The sequence below is a fragment of the Peromyscus eremicus genome, chromosome 15, assembly GCF_949786415.1.
Source record: "Peromyscus eremicus chromosome 15, PerEre_H2_v1, whole genome shotgun sequence".
NCBI classification, from domain to species: domain Eukaryota; kingdom Metazoa; phylum Chordata; class Mammalia; order Rodentia; family Cricetidae; genus Peromyscus; species Peromyscus eremicus.
Window position 1 is genome coordinate 28,484,253 of NC_081431.1, and position 16,283 is coordinate 28,500,535.

Consider the following 16,283-nt stretch of genomic DNA (forward strand, 5'->3'; position numbering starts at 1 on the left):
TATTAAATTGTTTTTATCATATGTATATAATTTATACAAAGTGATACATAAGTGAATTAAGTTGGCAAAATGTTTTCTTGAAATAATCCTAGATTTACTGAAAAATTAAAAATTAATAAAAATAAGCATAATACTCTCTTGGCTTCCTTACATATTTTCATTATAATTTGTCTCTAAATACATACACACTTTTTCTAAGCCACTTGAGAGTAAAAGAAGCCACCCTGCTGCTTTGTGTCTAGGTACACCAATATTTCCTTAGAATAATACTCTCTTACAATAGTACAGATACCAAAGTCAGAATATTGCCATTGACACACAGTACTGTTACCTAAGCTGAAGTTCATAGGCTGCCAGTTCTTTTGTGGTGTCTTTTATTTTATATCAAACAGTATCTCGAGTTCAGTCCTGGATCACATGTTGCTGGTCATGTGTGTTACTTGGGCTTACCTGGAATTCATGACTCCCAATGCTGGTATTCCAGGCATTCCCCACTCCTGGAGGCCTTAGTCTCCTCCCATCTTAATTTTTTTTTGAAGGGTGAAGTCCAATTAGTTTATAAAATGTTTCTCACTTTGAGTTGGTTTATATTTCCCGATGACTAGGTTAAGGTTACACGTTTTAGGAGGAATACCAAAAATAAAAAGTGCTATGTCTTCTCAATGTGTCATACTTGGAGTATATTATGTCAGTGTGTCCCATTCCTGATATTGAGAACTTGTCTGAGATTGGTTAGAGTCACCTTTGAACAGTGAGCACCTACCTCATAATGGGCTGACATGTGCTCAGCAGTTAGAGTGCTTTCTAGATAACAGAAGGCCCTGGGTTCAATCTCCAAAAAAGTAGAGTATTTTTGCAGAGAAATAGAATTCCTTAAATTACCAAATACTAGTTATGGCATTCAGTGATGATTTCGTTGGAATGGTTCCTGCCAAGCTTGTGAAGGTAGTGATTTTTCTTAATTATTCCTTCAGTATTTATTAGTTAGAATTCTGTAATAAAATGCCTTTCTTCATAATTTCTATGTGAATATAGACTTAGGAGTTCTTGTTTTATCTGTTACCACCAGGCTTGAGTGCTTTTTGCTTTCTGGTACATTCTAGCTTCATCTTGTATTTCTCTATTCCACCCTTGGGTTAGCAGTTTCTCCAGTAGACCCTGGTTCCTTTCAAGGGCAAGTGGTGCTGAGTAAGAACCTGTTCAGAATGAAGTGTCTTACTGTTTGAGTGTTTGGATGCACTGAATGAAATTTCAGTGTTCGTGGAACCATCACAGTTCAGGACTCATTTCTAGTTGACTTTAATCTGAGGATAGAGTCACAGTAATTTTCTCAAAAGTTACTTGGATTATTTCTTTTTCACCCCTTCACAATAGTTAAATTGCTGTTTGCTTATATTCCATGTTGGTCCCCCGCTTCCACTTTGTTGGTTTAATTAGCCTTTAGATGTAAAAAGTACTAGCATTGTTCAACAGTGTATATTCACTTCATTGAAACCCTGTAAAAGCTTAAAAATTAACTTGGGAAGAACTGAATCTTAATAATGTTGAGTTGTGTCCAAGGACAAAAGTTGTTTTTCTGTTGTTCAGATGAACACTATCTCTGTGACATCTTCGCTTTCCACACAGGTTTATAGGTCTGTTATTGGTGTATTGTTGAGGGGCAGTTCCTTAGGAAAGAAACTGGTTTAATTAAGCTTCATAATTCTAATGGAATAAATTTAGTGATTGATATTTTTCTGGAAAACTACATATGGTAAAATTGATTTTTAAATGTTTTTAGATGTCTGCAAGGAAGGTGGTCTCAAAAAATTTTGTTTCTAAAGTTTCATTGTTTTGTTACATCCTATAGGTTCTAAAATGTCATTTTGAACAAGTACTGTTTAATTCATTCTCTAACAAATTAAAATGCTTTTAAATGAGCAGATGGAAAGGCCTTCCTGGATTTTGTTTCTTTTAGTAAATTATGGATGTTTGCATTAAGACCAAACAATGTTGATTACTATGTCAAACTATAGAAGTTATTTATGTTTAGGGTATTTTTGATAACTTAGTATGTATCAATTTTATGAACTGTCCTGTGAACATATGAGAATATTCTGTACCCTTTGTTTTCAGTTGTAGGATTTGACTCTGTCCACAGGATTGAGTAGTCGTTTTTCTGTTACTATAGTCAACACACAAGATAATCAGCTATAAAAGGGCTAATTTTGATTTTGGAGGCTCCTTTGCTTTTGTGACTGTGTTCAGACAGTGCCTTACAGGGGAGTGTTTGTGGTAAAGCAAACTGCCTCACCTCATTACAGGGAAGGTAAAGAGGAGGGAGGGGACTGGTATTCTACAGTTGTCTTCATGGACACACACACTAGCCTCATCTACCTAGGGCCTCCCACTCACACCCCACTCCTTTTTAAGATAAGGTCTCACTGTGTAAACTAGACTGTCCTGGAACTCACTATGTCCATCAGGCTGGCCTCAAACTTAAGAGATCTGCCTACCTGTGCCTCCTGAGTGCTGGAATCAAAGGAGTGCAACACCACACCCTACACCCTGTGTATCACATAAATTTCTGTCACCTCCCAATAACTAAGCATGGGCCTTAGCAGAAACAGTCTGCACCTTGAGCTCATGATCATTCTGCCTCACACTCCTGAGTGCTGAGAGTAGATGTTACCATGTCTGCAGATTTTCTTATTCTTCAGTTCACTCTTTGTCCTCTTGATATATCATCTCATCTATTGAGAGTAGAGTTTTACTGTTTCCATACCTCCTTACACATAGTGTAATTTTAAGATGGTTGCTCTTTTATGTGGTGCCTGTACATTAAAAAGTTTGGTGATTCTTGGTGTATAATAGGTTGAAGGGAGACTTAAAAAGTATTTCCTGGTTTTTTTGTGTGGTTAAGATTTCCACAGTCACACTTGTGTCCATGAATTTCTGGAAAATACAACTCCATTGAATTGTGTATTCCTTTTGCAAAGCTTATCATTTCCTTAGCTCTAACGATACCATTTTTTTAGACTAGAGACTTTCCTACTTTGCCATCCTTTATGTTGGTAGCTCCTCTCAGTTTGTTATTTAAAGTCCACTTTCTGAGGTGTCTGTTGAACCATTTCAGTATGCAGAAATTGGCTTCTGTTTCTAGAGCTTTTTCACGGATTGTAATTTTTCTTCCCCTTTTTAATTTCTGTTAAGGAAATCTATAATATATGATACCATATTATCTTTCACTTTATTTTCTCTTTTTACTCTTTAATTATTTGACAGTTTTCTGGTTGGTTTTTTTTTTTAGTTTCTTTTTCAAGATGACTATTTCTTTGGGCACTTCATAATCTATTTAGATTTTTTTTTCTGCTTTTGAGTTCTGGGTCTAGTCAACTCTTTCTCATTCAAGAAATCATTTGGTTCTGAATTTTTCTTATTCAGAGTATGTTTCCATATTCTTACACACTTGTGTGAGAACATTTAATTTCATGTGGAATGTTATATTAGAATACCCTATGTGTTTTTGGAAGTTACAGGTGCTTTCTTAGTTTCCATGATCCAATAGCTTTCTGTGGATGAGGCCTTCTGTTTCCTTTGTCTCTTGGGTGGCAGTTTTTGACAGATTGGTGAGTTCAGTTCAAGAGCTCCCTCTTCTGTCAGTGTAGCAGCCAGCATATAGGTTCACACTAACATTTGCAGTGACTTGGATGGAAGGTGGCTGGTTTTCCATTTTCGTTTGTTACAGTGTTAAGTTCAGTAGATTCAGGCTCAGCCAGACTAGGATAGCTTTATTGTAAGGCGTTTTTTGAGGCCTGTGCCAGAGTTGGTTCAGAGAGAGAGAGACTGAAGACATAGTGCTACAGCCAGTGTAGTGAGGAAGCATTCCAACCAAATGCCTCTGCCGTTCAATTTTAAACACTGCTCTGAAGGACCTACTGAAAGACTTAGTAGTAAATGGCTGATAACACATTATCTCCCCCCCCCCCCCCCCGAGACTGGGTTTCTCTGTGTTGTTTTGGTGCCTGTCGTGGATCTCGCTCTGTAGACCAGGCTGACCTCGAACTCACAGAGTTCCGCCTGGCTCTGCCTCCCAAGTGCTGGGATTAAAGGCATGCGCCACCACTGCCTAACACATTCTCTTAAGGTCTAGGAGAAATGGTTAAGTTTTATATTGATGCAGTTTAGTACTTAAGTAATAAGGTAGTAACTATCATACTATTGTGGAGGCTAAAACATTTGAATTTTAATAACTTCCTGTTCTCCTAATGTTTAGTATCAAGTTGTCTTTAGGTTAACTTACAGTCTGTGACATGCTGACTAAAGCAATACAGCCTTTAATCAACAAATACTGTCCCAGGCATAGTGACACACAAAATGAATGATCAAGGAGACTATTTAAATTGTAATATGAAAGCTAAGAATTGAAGCAGAAAAAGGATAAAAAATGAAGAGAGCCTTGTTAGAAATAGGATTACCAAGTAGGAAAGAAAATAGATTGAATTTCTTAAAAGTCTCTGAGGTTTCTATTACAGATGTATTGAAAGGAGATAGGAAAGGAGGTATGGATCCTATGATTATTAAATGAGCTGGCAATAAATGATCTAGGACTAGGGTGATGACAGAGACAGAGAGGAATGGGTTTTAGATTGGTAAAAAGCAGTAGGCCTTGCTTAAAGATTAGAACTAGGGGGAGAGAATGGAAACAGAATAACAACTCAGGATTGGCTACACGGGGTTTAGCATATTCGAAGAGACTGGTGAAGTGTCTGATGAACACACCATGTGTAGATGAGATCATTACAGAGACTGAACAAGAAGAGGACTCAACACAGAACCAGAACCCTTAGTAGTAGACTTTGCCATTATCATAAAGCTTGGGCAGAGGCTGTCAGCACTCCCAGCCTACAGTTGCTGTATGACACAAAATATAGTCATTGTCAGTGTTCATGATGAAGACTGTAAGGTGAAAAGTGAAGCCATTCTGGGTGCAGTAACCTCACAGACCACCTTGAGCTACTTACTTCCTGGGTTAGGGCTGTTCTTCCCATTTGTTTCTTAGTTTATCTCATTCTTTGGGAATGTAAATTGTCTTTCTATGGCCTTTTTCACATTGCAGATTTTCTTTGAATGTTTGATTTTCCTTGGTTATGTTTATATTTAGAAATGAGGCTTCAAAACCAAATAACTGGTCTATCTTGTGTAGTGGGAACTATCAGCTAATTGGGCTTTGCTGCAGAGGAAACTGACAAAAGAGCTTAGCAAGTTAGAGTCAGAATCCTAAATTCAAGAGCAGTCAGTGTATTCCCTTATGTGAATTGACAGCTCTTTGAACAGAAATTCGCCTTCATAACCTGCATTGGCCCTTCTTCAGTTTACTATTTATATGTGTACATATTTGGTGTGGGTGTGGATGTGCTTGTGTATGGAGATGAGAGGACAGTGGGAATAACTTATTTCCTTCCTCAATCCCGTGGGATCCAGGGATTGAGCTCAGGTCGTCAAGTGTACATGGTAAATGCTTCATCTCATGTCTGCTTTTGGTATGGACATGTCCTTGAGTCCAGCACCTTGCTAAAGTTCTGATAGGCAGATCTTCTGGGAGATCTTTTCTTTTATGCTTATTCTGTGAACCACAAAGGCAGTGACTTCTTAAGTCACTGTTCTTTCATTTAGTTCTACAATTTTATTGTCTTTTATAGAGAAGCCTGTTTGTATTTTCTCCTTTATTGTGTGCGTCTAGTTAGTTGACTGATTTTCAAAAGACTTGGGGACAAGAAGTAAATATATTCATGTATTTAATTCACCATCTGAACTGAAATCTTGGCAACAGTAGTATAAGAAGTGAGGTTTTATGTTGTGATATCTCTTTAGAATTCCTTTGTTCAGTTAAATGAGCTTTTTATGTTTAAGAAAAAATTGAGAAAATCTTGTATAGTACATGAGACGCTAGAGTAGGTTCTGTAAGAAACGTGGGAAAGACTGACATGATTGTCCTTACCCTTAGTCTCTTGTCTGATAATAGCAGTAAGACACGTGAACATACTAAGGGACTTCTAAGAAGCATTTAAAAAGTTTCAGAGAGCCAGGCAGTGGTTGTACTCGCCTTTAATCCCAACACTTGGGAGGCAGAGGCAGGTGGATCTCAGTGAGTTGGAGGCCAGCCTGGTCTACAAAGTAAGTGCCAGGACTGTACACAGAGAAACCCTGTCTCAAAAACAAACAAACAAAAAGTTTCAGAGAGTAATGTGTAGTCAGATTAGAGACAAGTCACTTCAGATTACCTCAGTGTAAGGGTTTTAAAACTAGGAAATACTTTATGGGGTGAATATTTTATCTGTTCTTTTGGAAAGATGGAATTTCTATAGGCAGAGATGTGGACTGAAGAGTGGACATTGCCAATAGAAAGCAGACTCAGTAGTGGTTCAGGAATGGGGAAGCAATACACAGACTGTAACAAAAGCCAGTGAGTGAGTCTGACTAGAAATACAGCTGTAGGATGATAGGCATTCTAAGGGTAGAGTTTTCCTTGGAAGAAGGAATTCTAACCTGAAATAGGGGCAGAAGCAATCACCAGGACTTTTTTTGAATAAAAAGAAGGTAAATAGCCTTTATGCTGCATATATGTGGATGAAGCAGCATCAGGAGCTTGGGAAATAGATGGTAGGTAAATTGACTTCAGTATACAGAGGAGTTGGAGAGATGGTACATACTACTCTTCCATAGGACCAGGATATAGTGAGAAATCCAGAGTCTGTTTAAAGGGCAAAGGAATTTACTAAGGGGAAAAACTCACTGTACAGAACAGAATAGTAGTGTGTTCTGGAATGCTGTTCCGGCCACCTGAGTCAGGCCCATATCTAAAACCACAAGGCACATGCATCTTAGGTCGCCAAGAGGCCACACCCCAGGGGCATGTACTTCAAAGCATAGGCAGATAGAGCAGTTACCTGAAAACAGCTGTCCACTACACCAGAGTTCAGTTCTGAGAACCCATATTGGGTGACTTAATGCCTGCCATGCCAGTAACTATAACTCAAGAGAATATGACCCTTCTGGGCTCCATAGGCACCTTCTTTCACACACACACACACACACACACACAAACACACACACACACACACACACACACTTACTTAAACATTTTTTAAAAATACACAAACCAGATCTGAGTTTTTGACAGGTTTAGACAGGTACTTTAACTAGAAAAAGACTCATATTTTTAGGAGTATTGGTGTGCTTTAGAGGAACAAGATCAGTAAGTGAGTGAAAACAGATTAAACAATGTATCAGGAAGTTTTCCTGTGTCCCACCTGGTCACATAGTGGCTTGGTACCAAGTAAACACACAGAGGCTTATATTAATTACAAACTGTATGGTCTATGGCTCAGGCTTATTAGTAACTAGCTCTTATAACTTAATTCAACCCATTTCTATTCATCTGTGTTTTGCCATGTGGTTTTGTGGCATGACCTGTTCTCTCACATCTTGCTTCTCCTGGTGATGGCTAGCAGCATCTCCTCTGACCCCACTTCTTCATCTCCGTCTTCAGTTTGAATGTACTGCCTAACTTTATTCTGCCTCACCATTGGCCAAACAGCTTTAGTTATCAACCAGTGAGAACAACTCATATTCACAGCGTACAGAAAGACATCCCACAGCACTTCCCCTTTTTTGTCTAATTAAAAAGGTTTTCATTTTAATATAGTAAAATTACATATAACAAAACAGTTATCAAGCAAGAATATAGTTACAATATCTATTCTATTTGTATTTAGCAAAATTAAAGGAAATATTTTATCTATGAGTCAAAAGTTTCCTAATTTACCTTTTATCATAACCAAGGAAAACTATCTAGTCTTCGTATTACTTAAGTGAACAGGAAGTACATTGTAAGCAACTTCCAAAATTCTAGAAATGACAAAGACATCTGGCTGCTTGGGCAGTCACACAGAGTTCCTCTGCAACATTGGGACACCATATTCAGCTAACAGGCCTGGAGTCTCTGGCAGACTTTTTTGTGAAGCAGGAAATTGGTCTTGCCTATTGGCACAGTTAATCAGTTGCTTTTCCCTGTGTCCTGCAGAATGTCTGGCAGTCTTCTCTGTGAAGCAGGAATCTGAAGGACCATGTCACCTTGTTTTGGCAAAGTTCAATGGTAGCCTTTCTATGGGTCCTGTATGTACAGTTTATACAGCACCCTGTCAAGCAGTCAAGGCTAGGGCACTTTTTTGCCCAGTGGCTTTTGCCACAAAGAGAGCAAACTCCATAATGAGTTTCTTTGATGCCTATCATCTTCTTTGAAGTAATTGGTGTTGCCAGGAATAGACATGTCTCAATGTCTAGAAAAGTCTACGTTCTTAAAACATTTTAAATGCCATACTGTAGGTCTTTGAAGTGTTTGACGATTACCTACCCAATTGAAACATATCTTTGTATATCTAGAAAACTTAAATAATATGACTACAAGTTTGATTATCATAGATGACTATTAATATGCATTTCTTAATTATATATTACAATATTAAATGAGTTGCATAAACATCTTAAACAAGAGTAGAAATATATATATAGTATAACAAAATTAACTTTAAATTTGTATCAATAAACCAAAATCCATACCAATGTAAGATATGTAAGATTTAATAGTTTTTTTTATTAAAGTAGATTCAATGATCTACCCTTTTATCCTATCATTTCTTTATCATATCCCCCTTTTTTCTTTTAGAAAGAGATTGACTATGACCAGTAATACTTTATAATCAAACCCCTAAACAAAAACAAACATCCTAATCCATTTTTTGGAAGCGTGGGTATAGTTTTCTAGGCTACTTCCTGCTGATTGGGTGCTGGTAATCTTTGGGGGACCCTGAGAAAATTTAGAGTTAAGGTCAAGTCATGACTGGAGTAGTCTGTGAGGCTGGATCATCACAGCCAGCAGCCTTGACCCTGTTCTGGATGCAGAACTCAAAGGGAACTGCAACAGAGGCATTTTGATGGATCATCTGGGCCATTCATTTTCATTGGTGTCTGGTCCCCTCATCCTGAAAATGCAAAAACTTTTAAAGGTAACATACATATCTGCATTAATACAAGTACAAACTGTGCATTGTACACAAGTCAGCTAAAGATAATTTCTTGTTATGTGTTTCAGCAGGTGAAATATACATCACATGTCTTGCAGTTATCTCAGGTTTATGTTTTAAAAATTATTATATTATCTGTAGTCAGGATTTCCAGGAGTCTTCCTCAATTAAATCAATCATCTTTAATTTTGAATTAATCCGTAGTCTCTCATTTCCTGTGGAAACAAAAACATAACCTCTCCCCCAAAGTGGCATACCTTTTGACTTAAATTTTGGAGTCAATATATTTTTAAAATATGTAGGTTGGTTTAATCCAGCAGCTTTTATAATCAAATGTCTCATAGAAGTCAAAAATGTTAAAGACAACCCAATAGTATACATAATCCAGACTTTCTGTGCATTTTCCATCCTCAACGTGGCTCACTTTCTTTATATTACTTTTCTGCCCTTTCTAAGGACTTTTACTATTTTAAAACTATATATGTCTTTTTAAAGACTGTCTGTACCTTCTCTTTACTCTCCCAAGCCTATGTATAATTTAAACACACTGTAATCTATTTAGAGTTTTTTTTTCCCATTTGAATATGTTCTTATTGTGTAATCATTTTCTGAGCATTGCTTTAAACTGCAGTGTGGCTAGGACAGAAGTGGCAGCCCTGGGTACTGGCTTTGCCCCACTCGGCTTTTCAACATGGTGGAGATACATTTACGTCCAGCTCTGAGAGCCATGCTTACTGCCAATTTTGGGAAGCAATGGGTCTATGCTTGCATCAAGCAGCATGTAGTCCAGAAACCTTTTTTTTTCTTGTCTGTACTAGCAAAAGCTTAATCCACCATGCATTGCTCTGTGCAGCTTGAAGATGCCTCTATACTGCAGCAGGAATCCTCCATACTGTGCTCAAGCTCAGTTTGAATGTCACAGCATCTCTCTGTACCATGGCCCTCATGAGAGACATGAACTAGGAAGCTGCTCTTGGCTCCATTTCTGTGCATTCAGAATCTTTTTGTAAGGTTTTTCAGGTCTATGTGGATCAGTGCCCCACATTGGGTGCCAGATATAGCCGGAAGGATTCATGTTTCTCTCCTGCCACTGCTCAGTCCCAAGTAAGCAGAAAGAGATCCCACAGCAAAATAGTATCACTTTAAATAGGGTAACCCTAGATTTAGAAGCATTTTTGTTTGGAGGGGTTCAGAATTTTGTTAAGTTTTTGTTCTAACACTTGAGTATATTATTTGATTGATTTGTGTTATTTTTTAATTTTCTGTGTGTGGGTTTGTGCACATGAGTGCTCATGAATTGAGAGTTCAGAAGAGGGCATTGAAACCCCTGGAGATGGAGTTGCAGGCAGTTGTAAACTGATATGAGCTAGAAACTGAAAGTGTGTTCTTTGGAAGTGCAGTTTGCACTCTTATCCACTGAGGCATTTCTCACACTCCTTAAGTGCACCTTGAAACTGACCTATAATGGAAAGCGTGTATCTGGGTAGGTTCTCTAGACAAAGAACAAAGCTAATAACCAAAACTAAAACTTACTAATTCTGTATGATTGTCTACAAAGTGAAGTTTGGTTCTTCAGTCCTCAATTTAGAGCTTTATGAATCACATTTATTGGATCACTAGTCTTTGGAATACAGAGGAAGTTTTTAGATTAATATTAGATCAGTTAACTATCACTTGGCACAAGTAACTTTTTAGTTACTGTATAGCATTTGTGTGGTTTTAAATGATTCTTGTTAAGTTTAGCTAAGCTTTCTAAGTCTTAGTAGATGTACTTAGTGGAAAGGCTCTCATGAAAGTGTGTTGTTTCTGTGTTTGTAACTCTGGGTTGAATCATTTGACTTTGGTCATTTCCTTTCCAACTTTTCCTCTTGTCTCTGTCCAAACATCACTTTCTCAGTGGTGCCTTGCTGATCACTCCATCTAAACTCTTGGCCTCTGCTTCACAGTGTTGTCATCTTTTTTTAGAATTTTTCATTAAGCATGTGTGTCTGTCCTTTTGATCTGCCTTCCCCACTAGAAAGTAAGTGTTGTAAGATGATTTCATTCAGTAATATGTCCTTCATGCCTAGATCAATGCCTGGCAGAGTGTATATTTAGTGGCTGAGTATATGTTAACATTAGTTACTGCTGCACCTCTAGAACCCTCATGTTACGGTAAAATTTAACTTTGTGGTTATAGGTAGTTTGTATATTAAGAATTTAACATACAACTCTATTTTAAAATCTGTATTAAATTCATCTTTGAGGGCCAGTGAGATAGCTGAGTGAGTATAGGTGCTTGCCTATCAGAGTTTGATCCCGGAAACCCACATGGCAGAGGGAAAGAACCAACTCTTGAAGTTTCCCTCTAGCTGCCACATAAGCGCACACACAAACAAGCAGTAAGTGTGAAAAGTGTAAGACATTTTGAATAATGGTATCAGCTAGGTGAATTGGAAATCTGGCATATAAAAATCCCTAAATGGTTTAGTTAGTTCAGCTGCTTCAGTTAGTGCTGTGTTTCTCCTCATATTGGGGATGGCACCAGACTTATCATAAGCTCCATCTTCAACCATTTGTTAGTACATTAAACTCCTTTTTCTTGTACAGGTGCAAGTGGCATGAAGAAAATGATATTCTCTTCTGTGCATTAGCTGTTTGCAAGAAAATCGCGTAAGTGTGGGGAGGAGCCCCCTCAATGCTGTGTTCTGCAGGGGGTCCCTTGTGCCTGTTGTGCTTGCTCTTGTTTGTCAGCTGAGGGAATGGCTGTCTGCTCAACTTTCTTACTGAACAATTTATGTGAATCTTCAGAAGCATTTCTTGAGGTTTTTCCTTCCCGGGCCCCTTAGGAGAGACCATTTCCTGCTAGCATTAAGGACATCACTTTCTTGTAATGGTGCCCTAAAATTGTAAACTAGTTCCTCTCATTTTGTAGTGAGGCACCTACAGTTCTGTTCTAGTTTGCTTTCTGGTGGTGCAACAAGCACCATGACCAAAAGCAACTTAAGGGAGGAAAGCGTTTACTTCTAGTAAGCCCATCATTTAGGGATGTCAGGGTAGGAACTCAAGCAGGAAACAGGAACTGTGGAGGAATGCTCCTTGCTAGCTCACCCTAGGCTCATGCTTAACTAGGTTTCTTATGCAGCCTAGGGTTGGCGCTGCCAATGGTAGGCTGGCCCATAGACCTGTCTGAACCAGGGAATTCCTCAATCGAGGCTTTCTTCTTAGGTGACTCCAGGCTATGTCAAGTTGACAATTGAAACCAACTAAGACAAGCCCCAAGTCTCTGGGTGCTCTGGTAATACCTTTCCATGGAAATGCTTCTTATCCCTGAGGATTGACAGTTCGTGGTTGTAGTTTTATTTCTGCTTCTGCCTTCTTTCCTTCAACATTGGAGAATCCTACTGATCCTTGCACTCATCCCTGTAACAAACCTGAAATTTTATCTACTGACTGTGAGATGGCTTGCCAGTGATAAATGTTCATGGTTTGCATGCTGCCTGTTCCCATCTCTTCTCTCTGAATCTTTAGATTTTTTTTCTCCAAATTAGAATATTACCTCTGAGATGCTTTCTTTGTTGGAAAACTTAACCTGTATACTTTCAGAATGAACTGGATGAAGTTGCTCTAGTGAGATCTGTCTTCTTTTTTAAAGGTACTGCATCAGTAATTCTCTAGCCACTCTCTTTGGAATCCAGCTCACTGGAGCTCATGTACCACTACAAGACTATGAGGCCAGCAATAGTGTGACACCCAAAATGGTTGTATTGGATGCAGGGCGTTACCAGGTAAGGAAACCTCTGTTGTCAGCAGAATCTTGGATATATGTAACCTCTTTGAGGGAAAATCTGTTTCCTTTCTTGTTTCTCGTTTGATTCTAAGCACAGTTTCTCTGTTGGCATTTTCAAATGAAGATATATATTTCCTCACTCATTTGTTTTTTTTGTTTTTTTTGTTTTTTTTTGGTTTTTCGAGACAGGGTTTCTCTGTGTAGCTTTGCGCCTTTCCTGGGACTCACTTGGTAGCCCAGGCTGGCCTCGAACTCACAGAGATCCGCCTGGCTCTGCCTCCCGAGTGCTGGGATTAAAGGCGTGCGCCACCACCGCCCGGCCTCCTCACTCATTTGAAAGTAGTATCTTTGATTTTTTTAGCTTCTAGACTTCCTTCAGACCTTCTTCCTAAAATTCCTAAATTTTGACACTCATGCTATTTGTGCTACAAAACCTGTAACCTGACTGGGGAATCAATAAGCACTTTAGTTGGGACTCTTCATTAGAGTGACACTGACCCAAGGGAACAAAGTTTTCCAATATTTTTATTCTCATTTTCCACTAAGTAATCCTTCCAGTTCCCAGTTCTCTGTTTCTTCACTTCTTCTCCTCCCTTCTCCCATACTGCATAAGTCCTCACCCAGTGCTGTTGCTTCTGATCTCAACTTCAAATAACCTCTTCTCTGATTCCCACCATCTTCCCTAGCAAGCCAGTACCAGCAATTCCTTGACCTCTGCTGTGACCTGTAGTTCACTTACAGCTCCACTTTCTCATGCTCCTTTATAGAGCTACTGCACTGAACAACCACAGGACACTATTTGTGTGTATAAAGTTGTGGCTTCTTGTTTGTATTTTCTTTTTACCACCTCCATCCCCCCCTTTACTGCCTTCCATCCCAACTTTTAGTTTTAGTCTGTCTTTTCTACTACCTTATCTAAACTCCATTGGTCCTCCTGTCTTCATCATGCTTGGTTGACAGACTAATCCTGATTAAATCTAACTCTTCACCTCCACTCCTTATATTTTGTAAATTGAAATGAATCTAGAATGAAACTACCTGGCAGCAAATAACTATAATCCCAGCCACTCTAGAGGCTAGGGAAAGAAGTTCACAAGTTCAGGGTCAGCCTGGGCTGCATAGTAAGTTTGAGGACAGCCTAGACAGCTGAGTGAGACTATTTGCTCTCAAACTTAAATAATGGAGGGGTGTAGTTGCCTAATATGTACAAGTCCCTGAGTTTAGTCAACACACACACACGCACATGTGTGTGCGCGCGCGCGCGCACACACACACACACACACACACACACACACACACACACACAGAAGAAACTTCCCATACCACCCACCATAATGACTAATCTTAACTAGATGTCTTTTATGATCAGTTTCAGCAACTCATTGGCATTGCCTGTAGTTATCATTTCTCTAGTCTAATTAATTTCTCATGTATTATCTTTCAACTTCTATCACCTTTTCCCTACCTTTGCTGTAGCCAGTACTGATGCTGCTGCTGCTTCTCCAGGAAAGCAGAAGTAATCACAGGTTCTCTACATATTCCTGCCACCTCATCTATCTGCTTCTCCTTTATTCTCTGCTTTTACTCTGGTATCTATAAGTATTCTCTGTTCCTATCTAAAATGTATTAGGTCTTGTTCTTTCACTAACCAAAGACATGGCTGCAGTGATTTTACTTTTTTGAATCTTTAGGGCTCCCTCTATTCTGGGTCATTCTTTTTTTGCCCACCCCCTCCCTCCCTCCCCCCTCTTTGTTTCTGTCTGTCTGTCTGTCTGTCTCTCTCTCTCTCTCTCTCTCTCTCTCTCTCTCTCTCGTGTGTGTGTGTGTGTGTGTGTGTGTGTGTGTGTGTGTGTGTGTGTAAGTCTGTATGTAGGCATTCCTGCCCACATGTGCCATAGTGTACATTTGGATGTCAGAGAACTTAGAGCAGTTGGTTCTCTCCTACCATATGGGTTCCAGGGATCAAACTCAGGTCATAAGGCTTGGCACAAGCACCTTTGCCCGTTTTGCTAGCCCTGTTCTGTAATCACTCTTACCAAAATAAATATGTCATAATCTAATCTTTTTAAAAACAAACAAACAAACTCTTAAGCCTGTGACCCTAAGTCTCTCCAGAGTCACCCTGTCTTGTTGTTTACAGAAAACATGACTTAAACCTTGGGAAAATACACATTTGTTTGCATTTTTAATCTGGAATTAAAGAATTGATAAGGAGTAAACATTTTTCCTGGCATTTTCCTGTTCCTTTACAGAAGCTAAGAGTTGAGAGTCCAGGATTCTGTCATTTCAACTCTCACAATCAGGAACAAAGATCAAACACATCCACTGGTGAGCATCTTCAGTTTTATAAGATTGGGGTTACACCTTAAACCTTAGAAAGATCCTGGGGTGTTTCTGGTTGTCCATAAGGATATGAGGAGCTTGTAATTTAATTGAGCATTTTGTTTGGAATTAGCAGTTAAAACAATTTGAATTTATGCATTTTTGTCACTAGTGGAATGTAACATTCCTCAAACTTTTGTCCAGGAAATTTCTAAGAAATACCTTTTTTCTTATACAACTATACTTTCATAGTTTTGATGTGATAGATACATGATGTGTTTTTGGGAGATGCGAAATTTCAAAAGCTAGTTAGATGGAATTTCAAGTGATACCTAAAGAACTTCAGTAGGGGTTTCTTGCCTTAAAAACAAAAGGAAACATTTTTCTTCACCCACTTGTCTTCTGCTCATGATTTTTTAATTATGACTTAGTGAGAGTCCTACAGCGAGATGAAGTTAACTGACATGCCTCTTTATAAATCAGATGTAAAGTTTCTGCCTGTTTAATTATCTTTGCAACACCCTAGGTTATTACCCATCTGGGGTGAAAATTTCTGGCCCCAACAGCAGTGTTCGAGGAAGAGGGATTACCCGCTTACTAGAGAGCATCTCCAGCTCCTCCAACAACATCCATAGATACTCCAACTGTGAGACCTCACTCTCACCTTACATGCCCCCAAAAGATGGGTACAAATCTTTCTCTTCCTTTTCTTAATGATGGTACTTTTTGCAATGTCTGGAAAAATAACAAGCCCAACTTCCTTTCTGACTACAGTCAATATTAAACAAACAGATCACATCAACAGTAAATGTCATTCCTCTAAAAACTACATAATTTGTAAGGAAACTATTTCATAGATTAAAAATAATTGTGGTTGGAAAAGATTTTGGCATTCTTGCTTGTTTGTTTGTGTGTGGTTTTCTTTATTTTCTCCTAAGACTTATACTTCTGGGGGTATGATGGTTATGTCCTTAGGTTTTGAGTTCTAAAACAAAACTGGCAATTTCAGGGCATTTGAAAATGTTATACAGTTCTTTCCCCTGAAGTAAAGGTATTAAGTATCTGTTACAAAAGACTCTTTACGATAATATTAACTTAGTTCTTCCCATTATGAAATGTAAACCTTA

The 16,283-nt window shown here is 38.6% G+C and overlaps 1 protein-coding gene across 1 annotated transcript in view; it reads left to right on the forward strand.

The window, feature by feature from the left end:
• The window catches only part of Mael (maelstrom spermatogenic transposon silencer), a 29,408-nt gene extending 13,368 nt beyond the window's left edge, over positions 1-16,040 (forward strand). Inside the window, exons 9-12 of the mRNA XM_059280262.1 lie at positions 11,655-11,717; positions 12,700-12,832; positions 15,087-15,162; positions 15,683-16,040. Coding sequence (XP_059136245.1) covers positions 11,655-11,717; positions 12,700-12,832; positions 15,087-15,162; positions 15,683-15,870 — 460 coding nt within the window. The 3' untranslated portion in view covers positions 15,871-16,040. The remainder of the gene's footprint in view (positions 1-11,654; positions 11,718-12,699; positions 12,833-15,086; positions 15,163-15,682) is intronic.
• Positions 16,041-16,283: the final 243 nt, after the last annotated feature.